The 27,218-nt window shown below is 51.1% G+C and overlaps 2 protein-coding genes across 2 annotated transcripts in view; both read right to left on the bottom strand.

The window, feature by feature from the left end:
• Positions 1–5,202, bottom strand: part of Ppard (peroxisome proliferator activated receptor delta) — a 69,048-nt gene extending 63,846 nt beyond the window's left edge. The window contains exons 1-2 of the mRNA XM_021186228.2: positions 5,092–5,202; positions 982–1,065 (exon numbers count right to left, since the gene is read on the bottom strand). The gene's annotated coding sequence lies outside the window, so the exon portion shown is untranslated. The remainder of the gene's footprint in view (positions 1–981; positions 1,066–5,091) is intronic.
• A 4,180-nt stretch (positions 5,203–9,382) lies between these two features.
• Positions 9,383–27,218, bottom strand: part of Def6 (DEF6 guanine nucleotide exchange factor) — a 20,447-nt gene continuing 2,611 nt past the window's right edge. The window contains exons 2-11 of the mRNA XM_021186211.1: positions 22,147–22,287; positions 21,490–21,675; positions 19,476–19,712; positions 19,234–19,380; positions 14,431–14,539; positions 14,021–14,319; positions 12,178–12,344; positions 11,890–12,088; positions 10,115–10,205; positions 9,383–9,943 (exon numbers count right to left, since the gene is read on the bottom strand). Coding sequence (XP_021041870.1) covers positions 9,720–9,943; positions 10,115–10,205; positions 11,890–12,088; positions 12,178–12,344; positions 14,021–14,319; positions 14,431–14,539; positions 19,234–19,380; positions 19,476–19,712; positions 21,490–21,675; positions 22,147–22,287 — 1,800 coding nt within the window. The 3' untranslated portion in view covers positions 9,383–9,719. The remainder of the gene's footprint in view (positions 9,944–10,114; positions 10,206–11,889; positions 12,089–12,177; positions 12,345–14,020; positions 14,320–14,430; positions 14,540–19,233; positions 19,381–19,475; positions 19,713–21,489; positions 21,676–22,146; positions 22,288–27,218) is intronic.

The following is a 27,218-nucleotide window of genomic DNA, read 5'->3' as shown; positions in this document are numbered from 1 at the left end:
TATCGGGAACGTATCTTACACAGGTCTCCTCTTCCCACCCAAGCCCACGTTAGATGTGGTTCTGAGAACTGCAGGGAGGGGCTCTTGCCCCAGACCTTCCGGAAGGATCCAAAAACAACCTGACCCTGTGACAGGCAGCCAGACCCAGGCTGGTCAACTCCTGTTTGGCAACAGGAAAATCTGCAGGCTGTAAAACTCGGAGTAGGGGAAATGGATCCCACAAACAGCTCTTGGACCCCCGAACATCAGAGATTAAAACAGGGCCAGGTTTCCCCTGCCCCCAGCAGGGACCCACCATAGCCCTGCCTGCCAAGCCATTAAGACAATGACCATCAAACTCCCTGGTGTGCCCCTTCTGAGAGTTTCTATAACCTGCCAAGCATCCTGAGAACAGGGAAGCAGTGTGCGAAGCCCAAGCATTGTTAGATTTTGCTGAGAACTGGACACCCAGCAGAGAAGGAAGAGCCCTGTTATTGCCCCACAGACCTGGGGGCGGGGATTAAACAGCTCTATCGTGTCCCCAGAGCCTGGCACATGTTTTCCTGAGCAAACGTGATTCTACAGGCCTCCAATTCCAGCACTTGGGAAGAAGGAGAAGGAGGGTGAGCTGGAGTTCTAGACCTGCCTGACTACATATCCAGAAACCAAACACCACTCATCTATTGGGTAAGTGGAAGGAAGTGATGAACAGCACCCTGGTGGCCCAGGATCCTCTACGCCACTCAACAAACACTGGCTACCCTATTTAGCAAGCAGCCCCTCAGACACAAGAGAAAGTCCATATCCTTGTGGGTATAAAGGTGAGAATCTCCACACTGCTAAAAGATCTACCTAAGACGCACACAGTCGATGAGCAATTGTCACCGTAAGCATTAGGTGCAGATGGCTGCACTAGTGATTGGGGACTCAGCCTGGTGACTCCTGCAAGGCCAGGAGCCTGTGGCAGTCAGCCGGACACCCGAGTCGGCGAAGCGGGCTTACCTTTACCGTGGGTTTGTCTTCATCTGTCAGTGAGAAGGAGCCTCTGAGTGAGTCCCACGCGCATACCCACACCGCTGCACAGCGCTGTAGGGTGGAAAGGAGCCAATGTCAGTAACTGAGTGGTGCCAGGGTCCAAAATGAGAGCTTACAGTGTTCTAACTAAACACTAGGACTCAAGAACCTGTGGTCCCATATGACCTCTCTCTCTCTCTCTCTCTCTCTCTCTCTCTCTCTCTCTCTCACACACACACACACACACACGCACACACACCATGGGAGACTGTCGATCTCACCCTGAGTCAGCAAATATTTCCCAATCCTGGAAGGAGTCTACACTGCCAAGCAGACACTGGCTCTTCGGATCTTACCTGGGTGGGGCCCTGGCAGGGTAAGAAAGAGGTGGTGCCTAGCACCCCACTAGCTCACAGAAGGAGAGGCCCCTGAGTCACTTCCCAATCACTAGCCCCAAATTATGAGGGCCATGGGAGAAGACCCACATGCCTGAAATCCGACGTTGAAGGCCCATATGCCTGCCAGGCTCCAGTCAAGTACCCAGCTCTTCTCTGACACCCTGGAATCCAGCTGCTAGGGCAAGCCACTCCTCCCCTTGCTAGGGCAAGCCACTCCTCCCCTGGCTCTGATGACACACAAACATGCTCAGCAACATCAAACCATCTCCAAGAAATAGCCACAGGGCAATCTGGGACGACATGGCACAGACAAGGGCACTGGGCATAAAGCTTCGGACATAACACAAGCCAGGCCCTGGCAGGACAAACAAGCTTGTGTGATTGCTGGCAAGGGAGGAATGCTCCCAATGTGGACAGTGCCATGTGGCTTGTCCCGGCATCACCAGGTCCGCCAGAGCCACCAGGTGGGGTACTAGAATGCACCCACTCCACCGGTCCCCAACATGCAGAGGGTAGCAGCCTGGGGAGGTGGGCCTCAGGACTCAGCCCAGAGACAAGACTCGTTGTACCAGGATATGCCAAGCTCAAACCCTGGGGACAGCTTGCACAACAGCTGGGCAGCTGCACTCTGTCTAAAATAGAGGCCTACCAGCTTCCCAGGCTAGTCTCTACACCAGGCCATTAGGAAGACAGTAAGGGACCACAGGTGGGGCTGGGAGGATCTAGGACAACTACTTTCATGGGTGACTTGAAGCACACAGCATAAAAAAGTTCCCAAACAGAGCAGGGGGTCAGTCCAGTGAACTTTGGAGGTGACAGGTAAAGCCACTGGCAAGGGCCTATCCCCTCACACTGTGAAAACAGACGTTGAGCCACGATCTGCATTAAGCACCAAATGGAAAGCTGTTCCCTAGAAGACTGCAGAGTAGACATGCCCCAGGAGGTTATGCAGCTAGCGTTGCTAGCTAGGACTTACAAGGCTCTACCAGGACTGGCCCTGTGCTGTACTGGAGGCCTCCTATGCACCAACTCAGCAAGGAGCACTGTGGTTCGTTAAGCAAAGTCAGGACAATAATAGACCGCTTAAGGGTTGTAGGTAGGGGGCTGAAGAGGGGGCTCAGAGGTTAGGAGCTCTTGTAACTCTTTCAGAAGACCCGGGTTTGAGTCCCAGCACCCACACGTGGTTACCAGCTGGAAGTCCAGTTCCAGGAGATCCAACGCCTTCTTTTGACCTCCAAGAGCACCAAACGCACACGGTACACAGGTGGTGTCGCACAGACACTTACACGGGTAAAATACTCACGCAGAAAATAAAATGAACAAATCTAATTTAAAAAAAGACTGTCAGGCAGAATCTCTGGGGAGTCAGAGACTGGACTAATCGTTACCAAGCACTTGCCTGCACCCCTCAAAAATGACCCGGGTCGGGTGGAATATCCCAGCAACCCCAGCACTCAGGAGACAGGGCAGGAAGACTGCCATCAGTGAGGAGGCTACTGGCACAGTGCCCTCAAGGCCAGCCTGGGTTACAGAGTGATACTGGGGAGGGACAGGATGGCTCAGTGGGTAAAGGCGCTTGCCAACCAGCCTGATGACCTAAGTTCAATCCTGGGGACACCAGGAGGAGCACACCGACTCCCACGCTCACACAAATAAATAATAAATGGGATGTTTCTCATAGGAAGAAAAGACTCCTTCTAACCTCCTCTACTCTCCTGTCATCCCCACATCTAGTGCTCCATATAGGGGCCTTAGAGACCAGACAAGAGGAGGCTCACTCAACCCCAGGCCAGCCACAGTCCTAATGCTTTCGTGGAAAACGGTCAGTGCACAAAAAGATCACAAAACTGTAAGGCCTGGTCAAGCTGGTTCAGTTGGCTCCCTGCTGTGGCTCCAGAAGGTGGCCTGTTCTATGGCCAATTCTGGCTCAAAGACAGAGAGTGTGATCCTCAAAAGAGGAGACCTAGTAACCTGGTACCAACAGAACCCTGGGCTCCTGCTTCTGAAGTGAGAGTGGGTCAGACTTCCAGAGTCTTCAAAGATAAGTATATGTTCTCTCCTGAGGATGACTCCAGGGACCCAAGGCAAACAAAGAGGCTCAACTCTGCATACAGCTGAGCTGTGCCTGGAAGCAGACAGCCCAAGTTCCTTTGCAAGGCCTCACTGGTGCAATCCCTCAGCCTGCCCAGGCAGATACCAAGGCAATACCCCAGACCACACCTGGGCAAAGGGAAGAAACGTCAGCTGCCTCTCCCAGCCTCAGTAAATACAGATGCCCAGGAAACGGAAGGAAAAAGGGCACCGAGGAACCATGCCCAGTGACCAACACAAGAGGCGCATTCCGTCAGTGAAAGACAGGAGGTAAACTCAGTCACTGGACCAAGACCCCAAGATTAAGGGAACAGATGCCCAACAGCCCCAGGGCTAGCAGGCCCACAATCCATTGAAAAACTCAAATGGGAATGCATTCTGGGGCTGGTGAAGTGGCTCAGCACGTAAAGGTAGAGTTGTCATCATACCTTAATGACCCGAGTCTATTTCCAGGACCCACAAAATTGAATGAGAGAGCCACCTCCCAACTCCAGTAAGCTGTCCTCTGACCTACACATACCTGCACCCCACCCCACATCCACACCCCACAGAAATAAATAAATGTAACTTGTAAGCAAACAAACATTCTAGAGTCAGTACAGGGAGGAAAAAACCAAGTCTAAAACCAAGGGCATAGCTTCTGCTCTTAGCTGTATGGAAAAGGGCAGTGGGTGGAAGGCTCCGTATCATGGTTTAAATACATTCCATAATATCCCAAATGAATCCTGTTTCCTGAAAGGGTGAAAAGAGTTATATGAAGCCTCTGGCTACCCCTGGCACACACCCAACTCAGAGCCGTCTCTCCCCAAGGGTTCCTGGAAGTCAACAGACTCATAAAGGGGAAGTATTATAAAGCTGAGATTACGAGGGCCTACCAACTGGCCATCCCTCCCAATACAACACCCAGTAAACCCTGTGACCCGAACAAATCTGGTCAAGCTGGCGCTCAACACCCCACTCCCAGCTCAACTGAAGGTGAAACGGAAGCCTATCGTGCACCTCTAGGTTCTCCTCAAGCAGAGGCAAAAAAAAAAAAAAAAAAAAAAAAAAAAAACCCTAGAAGAGAGGCAGTCGGGTGACAGGAGGTGAAAAGGACAGGAGATGAGAGCTGAGCATAAGTGGGGCCTCTGCCGGTAGCCAGGATAGAAGAGGCTCGGATAAACAGGACTGACTCACAACATCCTAAATAAGATGGGGAGGGATAGGGCAACCCGAAAACGGGTCAGAGAGGAGGAGAGCACTGACCGACAGGGCAAGGATGGAAGGCTATCGAGGGAGGCAGGAAGGATCTCCAAGGAGGGCCTGGGTAGCGGGACACCAAAGGAGGCGCTCAGTAAGGGGGTCAGAAGGGAGGTAACATGGGGTTCTTTGGAATTGAGAGGAGATGATGCCACGGGGCTTTAGAGGGATCAGGGTGGGTAGGAGGAGGGAGGGAGGCCGGCTCCGAGCAACCACAGGGGTCCCTGCGGTGGAGACCCCAGCGGTGGCTCCTCAGCGCGCAGGCCGAGCATAGACGAGCCGCAGAGGCGCGGAACGCGGCTCTCGGAGCCCCTGACCCCACCATCCACCTCGGCCCGGGCCGCGCTGGCCTCTCCCGATCCGCACGGACCTGTCCCGGCCGCCTCTCGCGCCGCTGCCGCCGTCCCGCAGGCTCCGCAAAATCCCCCAGCTCCTGCCAAAACTTTTCCCATTAATCCCCAGGTCCGCCGCGGCCTGCGGCGTCACACGCTCCCAGCCCCGGCCCCGCCCCCGGGCCCGTGACGTCACCGCGCCGCTGGCTCCCTCACCCCCAACTAAGCACTCACCCCCGCCCCCTTCCGCCATAGCAGTAGCCAATCGCCGCGCCGCCTGGAGCCACTCCTTTGACTGCCATCGCTCCGCCCACTGCACAGCTGCCCTGGCGCGTCTGCAGCGCCCTCTGCAGTCAGATGTGGGAGCAGCCGCTGAGGAAAGCGCTGGGGAGAAGTTAGGGCTGGTCAAACGAGTCCAGCAAGCCTCACGAAACGATATTTAAAGCTTTAAAGCTCGGAAAGAAGGTGGAGGTCATCTAGTACAACCTCTTCACTCTTCCTGAGAAGAAACTAGGCATAGACTTGTGTGGTTTGAAGCAAGAAGCAAAGCTAAGGGCGGTGGGGGAAGGAATAGAGGCAAACTGTAATTTTCAAAGGCACTTGGGAGAGGCATATATATGGTGGGAGGCTTGGGAATGAAAATACAGACGCATACGTTTTACAAAATATCTATTTTTATATGTCAGAGTGTTTTGTCTGCATGTCTGTCTCTGCACCATGTGCATTCAGTGCCTGCAGAGTCTGGAAGAAGGCGTTGGATCCCCTGGAAGTGGAGTTACAATGGAGAACTTCCACGTAGATGCTGGGAAGCGAGCCTCTTCAAGAGTAGCAGGCGCGATCTTCACCACTGGAGCACCTCTTCAGCACCCCCAATTTTTAACTGGTGGCTCAACGGGTCATCGCTTTGTCTCCAAGCCTGAAGACTTGAGTTCAGTCCCTGGGACTGCCTCCTGAAAGTCATCTTCCAAACTCTACACACCGCATGTGCACATTCATATACACCCACACAAGAAAAAAAGAAAGATCTGGAAGAAGGCATGATGGCACTGTAACTCCAGCACTCAGGAGGTAGAGGACCGTTTTGAGGTCATTTTTAGCAATGGAGAAAGTTCTGGGCCAGCCTGTGCTTACAGGCCTTGTGAGGCCCAATAGAAAAACAAATTTTAAAAGAACTTTTCTCCCACTTGAGATTTCTGTCAGGGACCAGACAGGACAAGAACTCTGTACCTGGGCTTGCCTAGAAGAGGAGCCTGTCACCCCAACTCATCATCTACCACAGAGAGTATGTAGCCAGAAGGCAATCTGTCACTGGCTGGTTTCATCATCCTAGAATGAACAAAACTTGGCTGGCAGGAGAGTCAGCAGGCACCTCCCTCCTCCACACTGCCATGAAAGGTCACCTCTGTCCGGTCTGGCACTCCTTACACTGCATCCTTAGCTCGCTGGATTGGAGAACCCAACACCACTTTTTTTCTGCTTAGTTTTCCAGTGTGTGTGTGTGTGTGTGTGTGTGTGTGCGCGCGCGCGCGCGCGTGTGCACTTGGAGGACAGAGAAGGGAATTGCGTGTCTTCCAAGGATAGGTTTCCACGGTTTTCCTCTGAGGCCTGGTCTCCCGATGCATGCCCGAGCGGTTCTGGTTTGGTGGGATAGGCTGTAGCCTTCAAGCCTGGGCTATCCTGGTTCTGCAATTACAGGAATTCACAGGACCACACCCTGCTTTTCCCTGGGTGTTGGGATCTGAACTCTGGCCGCTCTGCGTGGACAGCAGAGGCGCTTGACTTTCCAGCTCTCTCCCTAGCTCCCTTCTATTGCTTTTGAAATGAATTTGTATTATGTTTTTAGATAGCACTTCCCTTGTCCTCGGAGACTGTAGTAAAAAAAAAAAAAAAAAATGGCCTGGGGAAGTCAAAGATTTCTGCCATTTTGTGTCTGGCAGAGAGAGCTCTGGTGGAGGGTCTCAAGCTGGCCTTGAACTCCTGAACTTCCTGCCTACACTTCCCACATGCTGGAATCCTCTAGACCCAGTTTATGTGGCTCTGAGTATGGAACAAGGGCTTCATGCTAAACAAGAACTCTACTCCTCTGCTAGATTCTTAATGTTGGTTTTGAGAATTTCACACTTGCCCATTATGTATTTTGACCATAGTCATGCTCACTCCTTCCCCTAACTCCTCCCAGGTACAAATCCAGACCCACCACCCCATCAGCTGCCATCATCAGCACTGCAGAAACACAGCAGACCAGGCAAGCCTGGGCAGCCTCCACTCCTAGTGTGGGGCGGGGCTTCCCTTAGTTATCCCATAGCACACGGAGTTCGGACTTCACCTCCCACCCCTCAGCTCTGTGCCCTCACGCTAGCTGGAGTTTCTTGACACTTTAAATGTCACAAACTTCCTTGAAAGAGCATCGGGTGCACTTGCAGGACTGTGACCTTTGTGATGAGATAGCAAGTAAACTCCAGGAAAGTGGGGAACCCTTCCCAGATAACAGCTCACGCCAAAGCCCTGGCCCGTGGTGAGGAATCACTGGGTTTGATGCTGGACGGGCTTGATCTCCAGTCTCAGCAATGTCCTCACGTTCTAACCGTGCCACACCCAGCCACACATCCCACTCATTCAAGACGTGTTTGGTACACAGCTTTCTTAGGAGCAAGCTCTGTGCCAGGCATTGGGGACAGCGTTGAGGAAGACATGTCCTTGTCTTCAAGGACCTCCAACATTTAGAAGTGAGGAGAAAGGAGCGCATGGTGAGACCCAGAAGAGCAAGAGGAAGAAGCTGAGGCTGTACGCCTGAGGCAGAACTGTAGCAGGTGTTCTTGGCTTGATGACTACGGCCTTCGTGTCCCACAGGGCACAGGGGCAAGTAAGCGTGACTATCAAAAGTCACTCTGCAGGTCCAGGGTGGTGGCTCAACAGGTAAAGGCACCAGCTGCCAAGTTTGATGACCTGGGACCACATGATAGAAGGAGAACTGTTTCCTGAAAGTTGTCCTCTGACCTCTACACACTCACCATGATGTGAGTGTGTGTGCGCACGCGTGCGTGTATGCACATACAGACAGACACACAGACAGACAGATGGAGGGACAGACACACAGAGAGAATATAGAGAATATAATTAAATTAACTCTTGGATGTAGCTAAGCCTGATTGTGTCTACCAGTATCCCCAGCACTTGAAAGACTTAGGCAGGAGCCTCAGTTAGAGACCATCCGGGGCTATAAAGTGAGAACCTGTCTTAATCCAAAGTCTTTTGGACAGTGGCAAGGGGCTGGGCAGGATTTCCAAACACTCATCCGGGCAGCAGAATTAGAAGGGAGTCCGGGAAGCTCTTAGTTAACTAGGAGCTGACAGTGACGGGTTATAAGGCAGTGGCCTCTGGTCATAGCACCACAGGAGTAGTGACTTACTAAATGTGGGGCCGAGTGGAGGAGTCAATCAATGGCTCACACTCTGCAGCTATGAGGATGGGAAAGGAGCTTGTATTAGTCACTTCAGTGTCACTGTGACAGTGTCTGACACAAACAACCCAAGGGAGGAAAGACTTCTTTTGGCTTAGGTTTTGGAGGACTCGATCTGTCATGATGCGGTTGGCACGGTGAGGTTGCTCAGTCGGAGGCTGCTTACATCCAGGAAGGACAGCAGTAGAGAGCATAGTGTGACCACTTCCCAGGAGGCTCAACAGTCTCCCAAACATAGTGCCCTAGTGGAGAAACTGGCACCTAACACACTCGCAAGGGGACAGTCCAGACGTAACCCATTCTAGAGAGAGGTACAGGGTATAATGAACGGGGACCCCAGTGGATGTCCCAGGCTTGGGAGGAGGGGTATGGAAATGGAAGCTCACTTCGTGGAATCCAGAATCTCAGAAGTCTTGTCTAGGAGAACAAGGACCACTAGTCAGAGAAAATGGGAAAAGTTTGGAAGGCTTTGGACAAGTTACCCAACCTGCCCAGGCCTCTGTTACTGTGACAACAGCCATCCAGCACTTAGGGGTTCTTTGGGAATGACGTAACATGGGTGGACTCCAGGTAGACAGTAGATGCTCAATAAACACTTTCAGATACTAGTAATGATGACGCTCCACTCAGGCCTGCTACATCAGGGATTATGATCCTCTTTATAGACCAATGTGTGTATGGGGGGAGGTACAGGGGGTGAAGGTCACCCGTGAGAAAATGGCAGAGCCTAGTTCAGCCCATAGTCCATGTTCCTAACCACTTCGCCACACCTGCTGTCCCTGGGACCTAGAACTTGAACTCGAGGGAGGGATGGGGGGTTGGTTGAAGGGAGGGATGGATAAAGGAAGGGAGGGAGGGAGGGGCAGAAGCAGTGGGCAGTTGTGAATAGTTTTATTTGGAAGTATGTCTCCATAACTTGGTCTGGAGGGAGGGGTGTATGATCTTGTCTTGGTCATTCCTTTTCTTTCCCAGTTCTGGTCCCAGATCCTTGAGACTGAAGCACAGAACCATATTCTCAAGTATTAATATCTCAAACAGCCTCACGGTCTTCGGCCTGCTGAGAATGGCAACCAAGTCCAATCCTTGATCGGCTTTTGGTCGGCAGGTGGTAGCACCAGGACCTTACCAGAGGCAGGAGTCACCCACAGGCCTGCTGTGGCCAAGTCCGTAGACACAGCATCGGAAGAACAAGGGGGTGGTCGGAGGCTAATTCCCTGGTGCTGCTGGATCCAGTTTCTCTTCCTGAGAGGCCAAAGCCAGGATGGGAGTCTCATCTCCACCATTGAGGGACTTCTGTTCACTGCTATTGACTGAGAGGATTCTGTTACCTTGGGAACCCCAGCGGGTCAGGCGCTTTAGAGAGGAGTCCCGGCGGGCAAGCGGAGGGTGTTGGAAGCCCGTGAAGGAGCTGCTGGTGGTGGGTCGCTTATCTGGCAGAGAGAAGAGAGGGAGAAAGGGGAAATGTGAGTCGGAATGGGAGAGGTGAGGGTTGTGCCTCTGCTCTGGGAGAAGGGAAATCTTTGACCTTCAGTTCCACCTCCTTCGTGACCCAGGTGATCTGGCAGCCTCCCTTCCTTCCTCCCAAGCCAAGGAAGGCTCACCTCCTGGCTCGATCGGATGCATGAGCCTGTTCATCTGGACATTCCAGTGTTTCACGTTGGTGCTGGCCTGGCGCAACTTCCTCTGGGCAGCCTATGGGGCAAGGCGGTGGGAGTGGGTCAGAACTGCCATCCGTGGTGGTGGAGGCTGCTGGCCTGGTCAGCATCAGAGGCCCTGAGAATCTGATCACAGCTACCCATCCCTCACCCCTACCCCCAGGAAGTCCTGTAAGGCTGGGCATGGTGGTGAGGTGCGTGCCATGCCTGTAACTCTAGCACTTGGGATGTAGAGGCAGAGGGAGGTCAAAGCCTGGGCTACAATAATGAGTTAAAGGCCAGCGTGGGCTACAGGAGATCCTGCCTCAAAAAGGGTGGATGCTGGGAACTGAACTCCAGTCCTCTGGAAGAGCAGCATGTACTCTTAACCACTGAGCTATCACTTCAGCCCCGGTTTAAAAAAAAAAAAGGTAGGTTATGTAACTGTCTGTCCTAAACTCATTCTAAAGATCAGGCTGGCCTAGAACTCAACCAGTGTACCCTCTGCCTCCTGTGCACTGGGCCTGGGCACCACATGCAGCAAAGGCTTTAAAAATACTGTATTTAATTTCCTTTTATGAGACAGGGTCTCATGTATTCAGACTCACTGGCCTCAAACTCACAATGATGGCCTTGAACTTTTGATCCTTCCCAATCCTACTCTTCGGTACTGAGCTTACAGCCCCAGTGCCTGACACAAAGCGCGCTGGGGGATGAACTGAACCCTGGGCTCTGTGCACGCTAGGCAAGAAACACAAGAAGCACTCTCCCAATGGAGCCAAATTCCCAGCTCCTAAAGGCATACACACACACACACACACACACACACACAGACACACACACACACAGACACAGACACAGACACACACAGACACACACACACATTATATATATATATATATATATATATATATATATATATGAATGCCTGACATCACTGGGGGCTGGGGAGGTGGCTCAGTGGTTAAGAGCACTGACTGCTTTTCCAGAGGTCCTGAGTTCAATTCCCAGCAAGCACATTGGATCACAACCATCTGTAATGGGATCTGATGCCTTCTTCTGGCATGCAGGTGGGCATGCAGACAGAGCATTCATACATAAAATAAATAAAACATTTTAAATGACTTAAAAAAATACATCATTGGGCTGGAGAGATGGCTCAGCAGTAAAAAGCACTGATTGCTTTTAAAAGACCAGGGTTGAACTCTCAACACCATATATGGTAGCTTACAACTGTAACTCCAGACTCAGGGGATGCAATAACCAACACCTGCTGGACTCTGTGCACACTGTTCACACGTGGTACACAGACATTCATGCAGACAAAGCACACATACACATAAATTTTAAAAAGTTTTAAAAGAGATTTAAAAAAAAAATCTAAAACCAAAACAACAACAACCTAGAACCTTTTCTACAGGCATTCAAGCTCTAGGGAGTGTTTAGGAGGCTAGGAGGTGGGGAATCCTGCCCAGGTTAATAACACTATTGGCAAACACAGCCACAGGTGTGTTCAGCATTTACATACTAAATACCATGCTTAAGCTAAGCTTGTTCTGTAGTGGTAACTGCTTCCTCTCCCAGATAAGAGACTTCAGACAGAGAGAGGTTAGGCAATCTGTAGACGATGGCACAGCCAGCTGATGATAATGCGAGTTGGCAGACAGGTAGCTTGGCTCTGGGGTCCGGCTCAGTGACACACTGGCTCCCCTAGCTTCTCCCGGTTCCCGGCCTTGTCTCACCTCCACGTCCTCGTCTGCCCTCTGCCGGTTCTGCCGCACTTCCTCCAGCTGCTGCTGGGCGTGCTGCAGGGAACGGCTCTGCAGCGCCATCTCCTGCTGGAGCTCCTGCTTCTCCTGCTGCGCTCGCTCGATGTAGCGCTCTTGCTCCTCCTTCAGATGCATCAGCTGCTTCAGCTTCTCCTCCTCCTCCTCCAGCAGCCTGCCAGAGTGCACAGGGACATCTCAGAGCCGGGGAGGCAGGGTCCGCGCGGGCGCTGGCAGAAAAGGTTCCCTGGCCACTGTGCCTACCTGGTCTGGGCGAGGCGCACGGCCTCCTCATCCCGCCTAGCTTTCACCTCCAGTTGCAGAGCTTCCTGCAGCCTCTCCTGCATCTCCTCCAGTTCCGCGATGCGCTGCCGTTGCCGGGCCGCCTCTTCCTTCTTCAGCTCCATCTCAGCCTGCATAGAGGCCCGAGCCTGTGGGGAGCAGTAAAGCAGATCAGTGGGACACCAGAGGAGAAAGACAGGCTTCTGCCCCCTCCCACGCCAACTCCCCAATCCCCAACCTCCCAACCCTAACTCTTCCTGGCTCTGTGTATGGAGGGTCTTTAATTGGGGTTTCCTGATCTGACCTGTTTAAGACCCTGAATCCTCCTATTGTTCTTGCACTGACCTTAGAAAGAATAATTAAACGCTTGCTGGGGCTGTAGCTCAGCAGCAGAGGGCTTGCCTGCTGTGCCCACGGCACTATGTTTGCTATCCAGCCGCACACAAAACAACACCGGTTATAATTACATGTAATTAAACATCATAATACGTTATATTACAATAAACCAGCATATTAAACGAAGGTAATCCCTTCCTAGCTCCTACCCTAACAATTATAATATCATTATGGCGGGTGCCAGGAACTGCAATTATTACAATAACCAAAAGTTATTGAACGCTTTTATTTTTCTTCTGAGACCAAGTTGCTCTGAGGCTGGCCTCGACCTCACAGAGATTCTCCTGTCTCTGTCTCCCAAGTGCTGGGAATAAAAGCGTGTGCGGTTGTTGTTGTTGTTATAGTTTTATTAGTTCATGTGCATGGGTGTTTTGGCTGCATATGTCTGTGCACCACATGAGAACACTACTCACAGAGGCAAGAAGAGGGTGTGCGATCCGCTGGCTGGCTATGAGCTCCCATGTGGGTGTACAAGCTCAAGCTGGGTCCTCTGAAAAAGCAGCCAGTGGTCTTAACTGTGAGGCTATCATTCTAGACCTACTTTGTTCTTTGAGACAGGATCTCAGGTAGTCCAGGCTGGCCTCAAACTCACTAAGTAGCACCTGCCTGGCTTTATTAAACTCCTTACATCTGTTCCTTCGCAGAATCCTCGTCCCATTTCCATATACAGAGTTCTAGTTACTGATACAGAGAGACTTAGTGCATGTCTGAGCTCATACAGCTCTTAAGGCGGAGGTGTAATGGGCACACATGCCACAGCATGCCTGTGGCGGTCAGAGGACAACGTTGTGGAGCCGGTTCCCTCTGCCCATCTTTCTGGGGTTCCAGGAACGGAATTCAGGACGCTAAGTATGTGTGGCAAGCACCTTTACCCTCTGAGCCAACTCTAGAATTGAGTTTTCTCAATTTAAAATTTAAAGTCAATTGCTTCTGCGCATCTACTCTGCCCTTCACATGCATCCTGTCTTATGGTCCCCAAACTGGTTTTGTTAAAATTTAGTTCAAGTTTAGATTGACTTCATTCCAAATTATTTGCAATCGAGAAGTCTTAAGCAGCTTCCTTGGCCCAAGTCCTGCCCCCAGAAAAGAATTCTGAACCAGGTCTCATTCTACCAGGGGTTTTCCCTAGCCCTACCCTTGTTCCGGCCCTACCCTAACACCCCGTTAGGCCATGCCCAAAGCATCCAGGCTCTACTCCAACCTATTCCTCTAAGGGCCCCTCAGGCCCCGCCCACAGCATCTTTCAGTCTCTACCTTAGGTCCACCCTTCGGCCAATGGGCTCCACCCTATCTAGGCCCCGCCCATAGCATCCTCCAGACCATGGACTAAGCCCTGAACCTAGGTCCAGCCCTGCTGTTCTTCCTGTCACGCCCCGGTCATGACCCCTCCCCAACCCTTCCCAGGCCCCGCCCTCTGGGCCAGTCTCACCTGCTCCGCCTCCCGTAGCTGACCCTCCAGAGCCTGCTGCAGCTCCCTGTGCTGGCTACGGCGGCGCTCCTCCTCTTCCTGCAGCAGCCGCTCGGCCTGCCGCTGAGCCTCCTGCAGCAGCTCCAGCTCCTGCAGCTTCCTCTCCTTCTCCTCCTGCAGCTGCTGCAGCCGCAGCAGCTCCTCCTCCTTGGCTGCCCGGCGTCGCTCCCGCTGCTCCCGCTGCTCCCGCCGCTTCTGTTTCAGGTCCTTGTGCAGCGACGTCTTCCCCTCCGCCTGCAGCCGGATCGCAGTCTGTATGGCTAAGGGCAGAGCCGGACGGAGTCAGCCCTGGTCTAGTCACCACCGAAAAGGGGCCCCAAAGGTCACTCCGTTGAACAGGCAGGCCCAGTTAGACCCAGGCCGGCACTCACCGGCCGTCCACTCCTGGCGCTGGCGGGTGTCTGAGGCGCTCATCTCATAGGTGCGGCTGGCAGTCTTCACACAAAACATGCAGCGCTTTCCTTCGCGGTCCGGAAGCACCTACGGGATGGCCCAGGCCAGGTGACTTCGCTGACATAGGAGCCACATCTGCCCCTGTAGTACCCCCAGCTCCAGCTTCCTCCTCTTTCTCCTGGCTGACCATCTTCTCTGGGACCGTTCCCACCCTGCCGGGAGTATGCATGGTCTGGGGTGGATTGTTAGTTACGGGGTGCGTGTGAGCCACTTTATTCTTGGTATCTCTCCACAAGGTTTAGTCTATAGTACATGCTTGAACATGTGCCTGGAGCCTCACTCATGACCTACAACTGCTGATTTCCACCTGGTCTCTTAAATGGCACTCGTTCTTCAAGGGTTTGGAGATACTGATAATGCAGGGTGTGTTTAACATCCTTGCTCTGCCCTAGTGTTCTCTTGTTTCTCTCTCTCTCTCTCTCTCTCTCTCTCTCTCTCTCTCTCTCTCTCTCTCAGGGTTTCTTTGTGTAGCTCTGGCTGTCCTGGACTAGCTCTATAGACCAGGCTGGCTTCAAACTCTCCCTCTGCCTTCCAAGTGCTGGGATTAAAGGTGTGTACCACAACGTGCCCAGCTCTGCACTAGTGTTTTCCATAAAACATTTATCTACAGTCATATATTCCTGTCGGACCTTACTTCATAGAGAACGTAATTGGCTCTGAGATACCTGGAGGCTTACCCAACACCTGTTTCTTTATGCAACAGAAAGGGATAATGCCTCAGGTAGCTATTTTCTCTTGAGACAAGGTTTTGTTGTGTAGCCCAGGTTGGCCTCCTACCTCAAAAGTCTCCACCTCTGCCTCAGTCTCTGGAGTATGAGGCACCCTTAATAAATTCTTAATGTGGGCATCTGAAGACAGCTACAGTGTACTTATTTATAGTAATAAGTCTGTGGGCCTGAGAGAGCAGGGACTGAGCAAGCAGGGCCTGACCAGAGTGAGCAGGGTTGACTAGAGCGAGCAGAGGTCCTAAATTCAATTTCCAACAACCACAGGAAGGCTCACAACCATCTGTACAGCTACAGTGTACTCATATACATAAAATAAACAAATCTTTAAAATGTTAATGTAAAAACAACAAGAAAAGATATAGAAGAACTGTAATACTTATCCCATTGATGTGACAGATTATTGTGTGATGTAACTGTTGAAAGTCTGGTATTTCCTCAAAAGCTAGAATTATATGGCTCGGTGATGCTACTCCTATATAAGTATGTACCAAAGAGAAATGAAAATATATCCACTAGAAATATATCCAGTGTTGGGGGGCTGGCTAGTTCAGCTGTTAAGAGTGCTCGTGTCGGGCGGTGGTGGCGCACGCCTTTAATCTCAGCACTTGGGAGGCAGAGGCAGGCAGATTTCTGAGTTTGAGGCCAGCCTGGTCTACAGAGTGAGTTCCAGGACAGCCAGGGCTACACAAAACCCTGTCTCGATAAAACAAAAACAAAAAAAACCAAAACAACAAAAAAAGAGTGCTTGCTTACTGCTCTTGCAGAGGGTCTGGTTTGGCTCCCAGCACCACCAACATGGCTACTCACAAATACTCTGAACTCGAGTTCCAGGAAGTCTGACCCCTCTTTTTACCTTCTCGGGTTCTTGAACACATATGGTGCACCTACCTACCCTCAGGCACACCTACACATAAAATTCAATGAAAAATAAATATTTAACCCAGTGCCAGCCGTGAGTTGCTTTTGGAGTTATTGGCCAGTGAGGTCCCAGAGATTCCCAAACATTACAGGCTGTGGAATCACTCTGGAACTTGACCATAAGACACTGATGCAGTTGCTTGAAGACTCCAATGCTTAAGTCTTAGAACACGGCAAAATCAAGCTGGTATGAACCTGAAGCTTTGTCTCTACTGGCTGGCTTCCATTAGGCTAGAAGGTGTCTGATACTGGAGAGCAGCCATCATCAGCCAGGCTCAGCTCTGAAGCCTTCAGGCTTCAGTAATGACGGGCCTGGAAAGACATGCCCACTGGGCAACTGTGGCAGGAACATGGGAGTAACCAATCACTCTCTCTCACTTTAGTCAATCAAAGTCTCACTTTAAAGGATGAAACCCATTCTTGACACCACTATTTAGCTACCTATGCCTTCATGTGGGGGCACTGCTGATGCTAAGGTCCTGTTCCCCAGTTGGTTTTTTTTTTGTTTTGTTTTGTTTTATTTTGTTTTGTTTTTGTTTTTCGAGACAGGGTTTCTCTGTGTAGCCCCAGCTGTCCTGGAACTCACTCTGTAGACCAGACTGGCCTCAGTCTCAGAGATCCACCTGCCTCTGCCTCCCAAGTGCTGGGACTAAAGGCGTGGCCACCACTGCCCGGCTCCCCAGCTCCAATTGGTTCTTGATCTGTCAGTAAAAAAGCCATGAGCCAATTGCTGGGCAGAAGGGATAAGCGGGACCTCCGGGTCCCTGGAGGCAAGCAGACAGACCCAAGGAAGGAGAGGAGAGTTTGCCATGCTTCAGATGGAAAAAAGTTGACCAGCCATGTGAGAGCTCTAAACGAAGTGGCCACACAGGCCACTCCTACATGCAGGGGGTCAGGGGCATTAAGCAGGGACTAGATGTACTGAGCAACTAAAGTTTAGGGCAGGTTGGAGGTGCAGAGCTAAGAGTATTGATAAGGGCATGCTAGCCATGGGAGTTTAGTAATGCCCAGGAATAGGGCAAAGAAGGCAGGTTGAAAATGAACAACGTGTGTGTCTGTGTCTTTTATCCCTGGGTTCAAGGGAAGCTGGGTGGGGTCTGGTTGCTTGGCCATTCCCAGAGCTTAGGCGGGGTAGCGAAATCTACACTCCACAGCTACACAGGTCATAAGCCCCAGAGGAGAGCCCAAAATGATCGTGCTGCTAAATGGACAGGGTATGTATGAAACTGACTCCTAACGTCTCATGGGCATTCCCTAGGCTGGGAAACTCCTGTCATCAGTAGATGGTGTTTAACACACTGATCCACAATTGGCCAGGGTGCGGAATGCTCAGCCTGCAAACTCCCTCCCAACGTTCGGGGATCACTTCAGAAGGGAGTGGAAAAACCGTAAGAGCCCGAGGCAGCTGGTGACTGCAAGGAACCATTATCTTCTGAACCTGGCAGGGCAGATGCACGAATGAGCACACACATATTTGACAGCATACACAAAGCCTGTGCAAGCTCATGCCAGACCAAATCCCAGAAAGGACAGGGGAGTTGGGCAGTGGTGCTACTGGCAAATTGTTAGTTGCTGGGAGAGGAAGAGTGTAGCACTTGGTAAGACCAAATTATCCTGAGAGATTAAAAAAAAAAGATACAAAGTTGGGTAGGGAAAAAGGAGGGGTGAGCCGAGGAAGAGTTAGGGAATGGGAGGTGAATATGATCAAGACAAGTTGTATGAAATTCTCAGCTATAAAAGCATCAGTCCCTAGAGTCTGTGTCCAAAGCTGGGTGTGATGTCATCACAGCCAGGTGTGATGTCATCAAAGCTGGGTATGACTGTACATGCTTTTATACTAGCACTGAGGAAGTGGAGACAGGCAGATGCCAGAACTTGATGGCCACCAGCCTAACTTACATGGCAAGATCCGCACCAGTGAGAGACTCTGTCTCAAAACCAAAGAAACTGAGGTTACTAAGGTGGGTGGTAGTTCAATTGGAAAGTGCTCGTGGTATAAGAATGCATACCTGAGTCCTAGCCCAGCATCAAGGAAACAGGCAGGCATGACGAGGCCTGCTATAATCCCAGTGTTGGCAGGTAGAGAGAAGAGAGTCCCAGGGTTTCACTGGCCTACCAGCCTATCTAAATCGGTGAACCCTGTGTCCCAGTGTGAGAGACTCTATCATAAAAAAATAAGGTAAATGGCTCCTGAAGGAATTACATCAGGGGATGACTTCTGACCTCCATATGCATATGTGTGTAGGACACAGGCACACACATGCATATGCACACACTCAAAGAGAAAAGGAACAAACCAAGCAGGTATCTCTTGAGGAATGACACCCTAGTTTAAAGTTTGGTTTCCATATATATGTGCATGTATACCCACAGGAACATGTACACACACACATACACACACACGAGTGATCCCAGCATTTAAGAGGTAGAAGCAAAGGCATTGGGAACTGAAGGTCAGTGTTGACTATGTAAGTTGACAAGAAACCCTGTGTTGCGCACGCCTTTAATCCCAGCACTTGGGAGGCAGAGGCAGGCGGATTTCTGAATTCGAGGCCAGCCTGGTCTACAGAGTGAGGTCTACAGAAACCCTGTCTCAAAAAACCAAAAAAAAAAAAAAAGAAGAAAAAGAAGAAGAAGAAGAAGAAGAAGAAGAAGAAGAAGAAGAAGAAGAAAGAAAGAAAGAAAGAAAAAAGAAACCCTGTGTCAAAGGGAAAAGAAAAAGGGACTGGAAAGATTTGTCACGAAGTGTTAGGTCTGAGTCAGGCCCTCTGAAATCTCTAATGACATCTAATAATCTACCAGTGGCTTTGGCATCTGGTCGGTGGTTTTAGTCTTTTTAAAGTGGTGTCACTGGGCTGCTATGGTGGAACAACTGCCTCGTCATGCAGGAGGTCCCCCGCGTTTGACGAGGAAAAAATAAAAGTGCCTACCGGGCATGAGCGGCCTCGAGGTAGCCAGGTGGGTAGCCAGGTGGGTTTGAGATGCACTAACTTACTCTAAGCCGAACCATCCTGGCGGCTTTCCCCTTTCCACCGGCCTTGCTCCCAACCCCCTGTCAGCACTCTGTGACCTCACCTCCACACAGCAGTGAGCATCCAGGGGAATGGTGCCTCGTTTCTCCTTGCATTCTTCACTCCCAAAGTAGCAGAGACAGCTGGGTTGCAGCTGGAACCAGCGCTCAGCCCAGTTCCTCCGCAGGTGCCCTCGCTTCCACAGATAGCCCTGTGGCCGGAGGCGAAGTCAGCAAGAGGCCTCCTCGGTCTCCATCACCCCACCGGCTCCCAAGGGTCGCCTCCAGGGCTCCCGGCTTGCCTGACCTGTTTCAGGACGTCTTGGATGAGCTCCTGGTAGACTTCTTGGATGGCCATGCTGAGGGAGTCGCGCCCCACACCCCGCAGGCAGCGGCCTGAGTTGAAGAGTTCCAGAAACTGCCAGACGCTGAGCCCCACTGCGGTCTGGGCCGACTGGGTGTCCTGGGCCAGCAGCTCCTCCAGTTCGCCCAGGCCCATCTCCAAACTCAGGCTGCCAAAGAGCTTCTTCAGCAGATACTCTACCTGGGAGCAAGAGGGAGGCCAAGTGACCTCAGCAGCGACTCCAGGGCAAGGGGGAGGCCACACACAGGTGGAAACCAGGAGAGAGGTTTTTCCAGGGGTCCCACAGCCCAGACCTCCTCCATCTTCCCTGTCTTAAGACCACCCCTTTTTCTGCTATAAACTAAAAAGTGGGGTCATGTTGGGCTTGGTGGCTCACGCCTTTAATCCCTTGCACTTGCTTGGGACATAGAGGTGGGCAGATCTCTGTGAGGGTTTTTTGTGGGGTTTTCTTTTGGGTTTTCAACACAAGGTTTCTCTGCATAGTTCTGGCTGTCCTGAAACTCACTTTGTAGACCAGGCTGGCCTCAAACTCAGAGATCTACCTACCTCTGCCTCCCAAGTGTGTGCCTTCATGGCCTGGTCTAGATCTCTGTAAGTTTGAGGCAAGCCTGTTCTATATAGTATTGCCTGTTATACACACATACATACATACATACATACAATGAAGTATTGGGTCTGATGGGACTTGAGAGGCCAGTCAGAGTGGCAAATTACAGCATCAGAAATGGTCTAAGAACCCTCCTGCCTGGCCAGTGTGGTGGTGGTGGTGGTGGTGGTTGGTGGCCCACATCTTTAATCCCAGCACCCAGGAGGCAGAGGCAGGAGGATCTCTGTGAGTTCAAGGCCAGTCTGTTCTACAGAGTGAGTTCCAGGACAGCCAGGTTACACAGAGACCAAAAAGAATACAGCCTCCTAAAGAAAACACCCTCCTACCTACCCACTGCCCTCAGCTTTGCATATGACGAAAACCAAGGCTCAGTGTGGGAAGTGACTTCCTTCAAGTCCCACAGCATGCGGGGGGCAGCCAGGACTCCATTTGGATTTCTGACTCCACAGTCAATCCGCAGCCCTTGAGCTCCTTCCCTTGTGGGAGATCAGTGGGACTAAGGTTGGGGGTAAGCAGGGCCAGCACAGGAAAGCCATGGCAGGGGAACAGGAAGTGGTGGTTGGGGTACATCCTGCATCAGTTTGTTCTCACAGCAGTATGGGCCTTCCTACTCACTGAGAGGCTGCTCTGTCCCAACTGGCAAGAACCTGCTGAGAGTGCCCACACTGGCCCCAGCAGTGTTGGGAAACTTTCTTGGTGACACTCTGGGGGACCACTGGGTCTCCCCTGGGGGGTTAGTCAAAGGCATTAGTTCAGATCTCAGAGTTCCCCCAGAACCAAGGAGGCAGGGCCCAGGTTCCTGGCCTTCCCTCCCCCCACTCCCATCATGCCCTGTTTTTTGTTTTTTGTTTTTTTGTTTTTTTTTTTTTTTTTTTTTTTTTTTTTTTTTTTTTTTTGAGTCTATTTGGCTCTCCACTTAAAAAAAAGAAAAGAAAAGAAAGAAACTCTCTCTGGGGCAAAGGCCAGACTTGGTTGCCCACCTTGAGTAACCAGGGAGTTACTTCCTGTCTGCACACCGGCTTCCCTTTCCCTGAACAAAGGCCTTTCCTAGAGTACCGCTGCTGTGCCTAACCCTGCTGTTCCATCGAATCCCTGCAGGATCTGAGCGGTCTTTAAATGATCAGCAGGGTGCTTCGTCTATGCAGCCACAGATTATAAACATCTGTGGCTCATTTTCTTCCTCTGAGAACTTGCAGAGTCTCCCCCCCCCCGCAATCCCCCCCCCGGAAATGGGGTGCCGGTGAAGTTAGGGGATCTGGGAACGCCCAAAGATACTCTGTCTTCCTTTGAGGCTTTGCCAGGGGCTTGGCCTTCAGTGACTCCACCGTCTGGTTCTGATGTCACCCTTACCTCATCGGGAACCATGATCAGCGGGTACTTGTCCTCAGACAGGAAGTTGAAGAGGCACCATAGACGGAAAGCATCCTGATTAGAGAGCGGGCTGCTCCCGTTGCCATCTGCCCTGTAGTTCTTCTTGGCAGTCAGGGTCCAGCACAACTCATCGAAGTGCTCCTTCACGAAAGCTCCCTCCTCCACCTGCGGTGAGGCTTGCATCAGCCAGCTGCTTCATCCTCCTCCTACCTCAGCTCCAGCCTGCCTTCTTGGGTTCATCTACAGACCCCACCTCCCAGTCCCGCCAAGCCCAAGACTGAACTCGAAGTTGGCTAGGACACTCCAATGTTACTTTCACACTCTAACTTCCATGGCAAGGATGAAACTAGTTTCTCAGCCCAAGGGAGAAAGGAAGGGAAGCCCAGGAGATGGCACAGTCAAGGAGACAGCCGAGAAGAGGAGGGTGGGAATGAGTACGGGCTTCGGCAGTGCGGGAGCTAAGAGAGAGGACAGACAATAGGGAACATGTGGTTGGATGGCGACTGCAGATTGAGGAGCAGGGACAGACAGTATGGACAGAAATGGGAGTTTACCAGGGGAGTGGAGTGTCTGGGGAGAAGGCTAGGCGTTAGGGTGCGGGGGGAGCGGCGCCCCCCCCCCCCCTGAGCTCCTTACCTTGTCTAGGATGTACTTGTTGAGGTAGGGCATATAACCTTGACTGGACACGGGGCCATCATCGTCATCCCGGAAGTGCTCCTCCAGGGCCACGGGGTCATGGGGGATGTTCAGGACCGTGTACAGGTTGTGGGACAGCACCTTGGACAGAGCGACAGGTTGCTTTTCTGCATCCGGATCAGACCTTGGCCAAAAGACTATGAGTCCATCTTGTTTGCTCTTTCATCCCTGCCCTGCCTCGGCTGAGTTCTCTGTGGGCACCGTCCTATTTGATGCACAAGAGCAGACTCTTGCGTCCGTCACTCACATCACTGCCATAGCAACGACCTCTGTCCCCACATGACAGAGGAGAAACCTTGAGGGCCCACTCAGCTGGCAGAGCAGGGATTCAGATCTGGGAGGACTCTTCCCGGTTATTTTGTTACACCTTAGGAGCCCGGGAGTGGTAAGATTTCAGAGCCCTATGAGCTCTAGGCTATCTGCAGGGAGGCAGTGGGCCATTCCAGGGCAAGACCCTCGACTTCATCACTTTTAACCAAAGACTCAGGCTGCCATGTGCACCCAGGCTGGTGTGATGAGAGGAGGGGCCTCTGAATAGGGAAGGGAGCTAGGGAAGGCTCAGAGAATGCCTGTGAGAAACGGCCCCTGAGACAGAGAAACAGGAGAGATGGTAGCTGTGTGGCAGTGATGGCGTGTGTGGGTTGGGGTGGGGTAGGCACTGGCTTAGGAGATCCATGGTGCTAAGACAAAAGGGCTGGTTTGAACCAGAAACTTTGGTAAAAAGAAGGGAGGGGGAGGGAGCTTTGGGGAAATTCTGATACAGTGCTTAATCATCAACACTGTGGTTAAAATACTGTTAGAAAATAGTCACTTCTTGGGTGGGATATGGTAGTATATGCCTTTAATCCCTATACTCAGGAGGCAGAGGCAGGAGGGTCTCTGAGTTCCAGGCCATCCTGGTCTACATAGAGAGTTCCAGGACAGCCATGGATAACACAGTGAGACCCCATCTCAAAGAAAAAGTATTGCATCCCGGTTGCTCCCCATGTTACGGCCACTGTATAAAGTGATTTAAAATTTCTTATTGCATTTATTTCTTATGCTTAAGCCATGCTGTAGATATGGAGGTCAGAGGACAACTTGGAGGACCCAGTTTTTCCTTCCGCCATGTCAGGCTTGTCAGGAAACATACACACTGGGTCGCCTTTCCAGTCCAAATTGCTATTTTATTTAAAGGAAAGAGAAGGTAAAGACATCAGGAATGTAGTGAGCAGACATGTAGTCCTGGCGCTTTGGGAGGAGGAAGGAAGGATCAGGAGTTGAGTCTAGCCTAGGCTACATGAGACGCTCCAAAAAACAAAATAAATAATTTGTGTGTGTGTGTGTGTGTGTATACTCATGCAAATGTGTATGTGTGAATGTGTGTGTATGATTGTGTTCATTAGTGTGTGCATGAGTGTGTATATGTATGTGTATGTGCAAATGGTGCATGTGTATATGTGTACATGAGTATGTATGTGAGTGGTGTGTGTGTGTGTGTGTGTGTGTCTATGATGGACCCAGGACCTTGCAAATGCTAGGTAAGTGTTCTATCACTAAGCTGTTCTCCCAGGCCCATTCCTGGAATTCTGGCTGAGAGCTAGTAAATATCCTTTCCTTTAACCCATCTGAGTTTATCCTTGTTACTTAGATGCACGCAAGTTCTAGCTAATGCATTTGTGGTTAGTTTAAGGGGTGCCATCAGCTCAAGGTCTAACATTTAAAAGTCCAGCGACTGCCTCCAGAAAACAGTGCTGGGCACCCACGGTCTTTTTTTCTTTTCATGATTATTATTGTTTGTTTTGTTTTTGAGACAGGGTTTCTCTGTATAGCCCTGGCTGTCCTGGAACTCACTCTGTAGACCAGGCTGGCCTCGAACTCACAAAGATCCACCTGCCTCTGCCTCCAGAGTACTGGGATCAAATGGAACCACCGCCAGGTGGCCCACAGACTATTTAAAATGACAGTAATCATCCAAGAGTCTTACTTACGGTGCTGGAGAGACTGCTCAGCGGTTAAGAGCACTGACTGCTCTTCCAGAGGTCCTCAGTTCAAATCCCAGCAACCACATGGTAGCTCACAACCATCCGTAATGAGATCTAATGCCCTCTTCTGGTGTGTGTCTGAAGACAGCTACAGTTTACTTACGTATAATAAATAAATCATAAAAAAAAAAGAGTCTTACCCCCATCTGCTGTGTCTCTTCTCAAAGTGCCTATTTGAGGGTGCTTCCTGCAAAACCCCAGCCAAATGGCTACCCTCTAGTAAGGACTGAACTCTGGGGAAAGGATTTGGCTGACAAGTTCTGAATGGGTGACACCCAGAAATTCACAAATGGGGCAGCCCAAGATCATTTCAGAGCACAACTTAATAACCAGGCAGAGTAATAATAGCTGTTAAGGGTGCACTTTGTTTTCCAAATCTATTATTTTAGCAGCTCTTGTGTGGAGCTCAGAGGACAACTTATGGGGAGTCAGTTCTCTTCTTGCAACAAGGATGGGGGGTGAGGGTGGTACCCAGGATGCAACTTGGGATGTGAGGCTTGGCAGCAGATGTGTTAACCTGCTGAATTCCTGCCAGCCGGTCTGTTGTTTAAATCTGACAGAAAGAAAATCGAGGAGGGGCATTTGAGACAGGATGCCACTCTGTAGCCTAAGCTGGCCTTCCACTTTCTACCTCAGTGTTCTGGTGCTGAGGTTAAAGGTCGATATCATCTTACTTGTTTATAGAACTGGAGTTACGAGGAAGTTGTTCAACACCAAAGGACATCGGGTCCTTTGCTCTTAACCACTGAGCCATCTCTCCAGTCCATTCCTGTTTTGTTTCTAGAGGCAGGCTCTCAGCTAGTCTGGGCTGGCCTCAAACTCCTTCTGTATGAGTTTGAACTCCTGATCCTCTTGCCTCTCCCATCCAATCATGTTCTATGCCATGCCCCGTTTAGGCAGTGCTGGGCTAACCCAATCCTGGGACGGGACACATGTGGGTGCACTTAGGCAAGGCCTCCATCAGCTCAGCTGCATCCCCAGGTCTGTTCCCTCCCTTGGGTGTTCACTTGCATCCTCCTAACATTACGGGTTCCTCATCAGTGCCTTCTGTGACTGACTTTGCCGAGTCCAGGACCGGGGCTGTCGGTTGTCTGGATGAGGTGGGACTTGGGGCTCTAGACACTTGGGGCCCTCTGCACAGAGAGGCTGACCTCAGACTGCTAGACTTTCCTACTCCTGAGGTGGGGTGAGGGGCGGGACCAGACAGGAAAGGAAACGGCAGGGGTGGGGCAACAGTGGGCAAGAGCTCACTGCAAGATCTCAATCAACCCTGGGCCAGGAGGTAGGGAACTCATTATCTGAACTTGACAGGTAAGGAAATGGATGGAGGCTTTGGGAGGAAGTGACATGCCCAGGGTCTAGCTCCGAGGCCCCCTCTGGGTCTCGACTGGAGCAGGTGAAACTGAAAGGCCTACCCCTCCCTGACTCACAGTTTCCAGGGGTGGGGTCTAGGTGTCTCTATTTTTCATACGCTGTCATCTGGAGTCCCTCGGTCCCTGACTTCAAAGTGGGCAGCCCTGGGCGTAGAAGGTTCTATGTGTTTGCTCCTTCCTGTGTGGGTGTGGGCTGATGCTCTCCTCGAGGGACCTGGGAGAAATTAGCTGCCATGTCTACAATGACCACAAGATTGGAAGTTGTGGCTCTGCAGTGCCCAGTTCAGATCCTGGACCCCTGTCTAACAGGGGCCAGGGAGATGAACACAAAGTGGGAACCCCGTGGAAGCAGCAGGCAGTGATCTCATAAAGCATGAATAATCTCTCTCCTAAACAGGGTTTGTTCTTTTTTTTGAGATAGGATCTTACACTGTAGCCCAGGCTGGCCCCAACTTCTCAGCAATCCTCCTGACTCAGCAACGCACCCCCTGGCTCCCCCCAAGTGCTGGAATCATAGGTGTGACCTCTGCATAGGTTTCGAGTCATTCTCTTAAAAGATACAGCCAGGCATGGTGGCATAGGCCGTTATCCCTGCACTTGGAAGAGGCAGGAAGTGCATGTTTAAGGCTAGCCTAGGCTACACTGAGTTCTGGGATTTAAGGCAAGATACTGTGGCAAGACCTCCCAGTCTGAGTCCGCCTGGGCAGGACAGCTCTTCTCACTGGTCCATTTTCACCGTTCATAGCAAACTAGACAAAATTTGGACTTTCTAAAGCAATGCAGGAGGAAGGCTCGGCAGGTGAGGGTGCTTGTCCCAGTCCAGCAACTCCAGTTCAGTATCTGGGACCCACCTGGTGGGAGGAGAGGCCTGGCTCCCTAAGCTGTCCTCTGACCTTCACATGTGCACTGTAGTCACCACACACACAAACATACACACTTACACACACACACACACACACACACCCCACATACACACTCACACATACATACACACCCACACATACACACACACACACCCCCCACATACATACACACATACATACACACTCACATACATACACACATACACACATACATACACACTCACATACACACACACATACATACACATACACATACCCCCACATACACACTCACACATACATACACATACATACTCACACACACACACACCCCCCACACACATACTCCCCACACACAATACACTCACACACACACACACATACACACACACACAAGCAAATGCAATAACATGGAAATAAATAAATAGCCTTTAATCCCAGCACTTGGGAGGCAGAGGCAGATGGATCTCTGTGAGATCAAGGCCAGCCTGGTCTACAAAGTGAGTCCCAGGATAGTCAGGGCTGCACAGAGAAACCCTGTCTCAAACAACAACAACAACAACAACAACCACCTAACTAACTAAACAAAAATTTTAAAATCATAACAAAACAAACGAAACCAAAAAAGCAAATAAGAGACTTCATAGAAGAAATCTTGTAGCTGGGCGTTGGTGGCACACGCCTTTAATCCCAGCACTCAGGAGGCAGAGGCAGGCGGATTTCTGAGTTCGAGGCCAGCCTGGTCTACAAAGTGAGTCCCAGGACAGCCAGAG

The sequence above is a fragment of the Mus caroli genome, chromosome 17 (assembly GCF_900094665.2).
Source record: "Mus caroli chromosome 17, CAROLI_EIJ_v1.1, whole genome shotgun sequence".
Classification (NCBI taxonomy): domain Eukaryota; kingdom Metazoa; phylum Chordata; class Mammalia; order Rodentia; family Muridae; genus Mus; species Mus caroli.
Note: the sequence above shows the minus strand (reverse complement) of the source record. Positions and strands in the feature narration are given on the sequence as shown.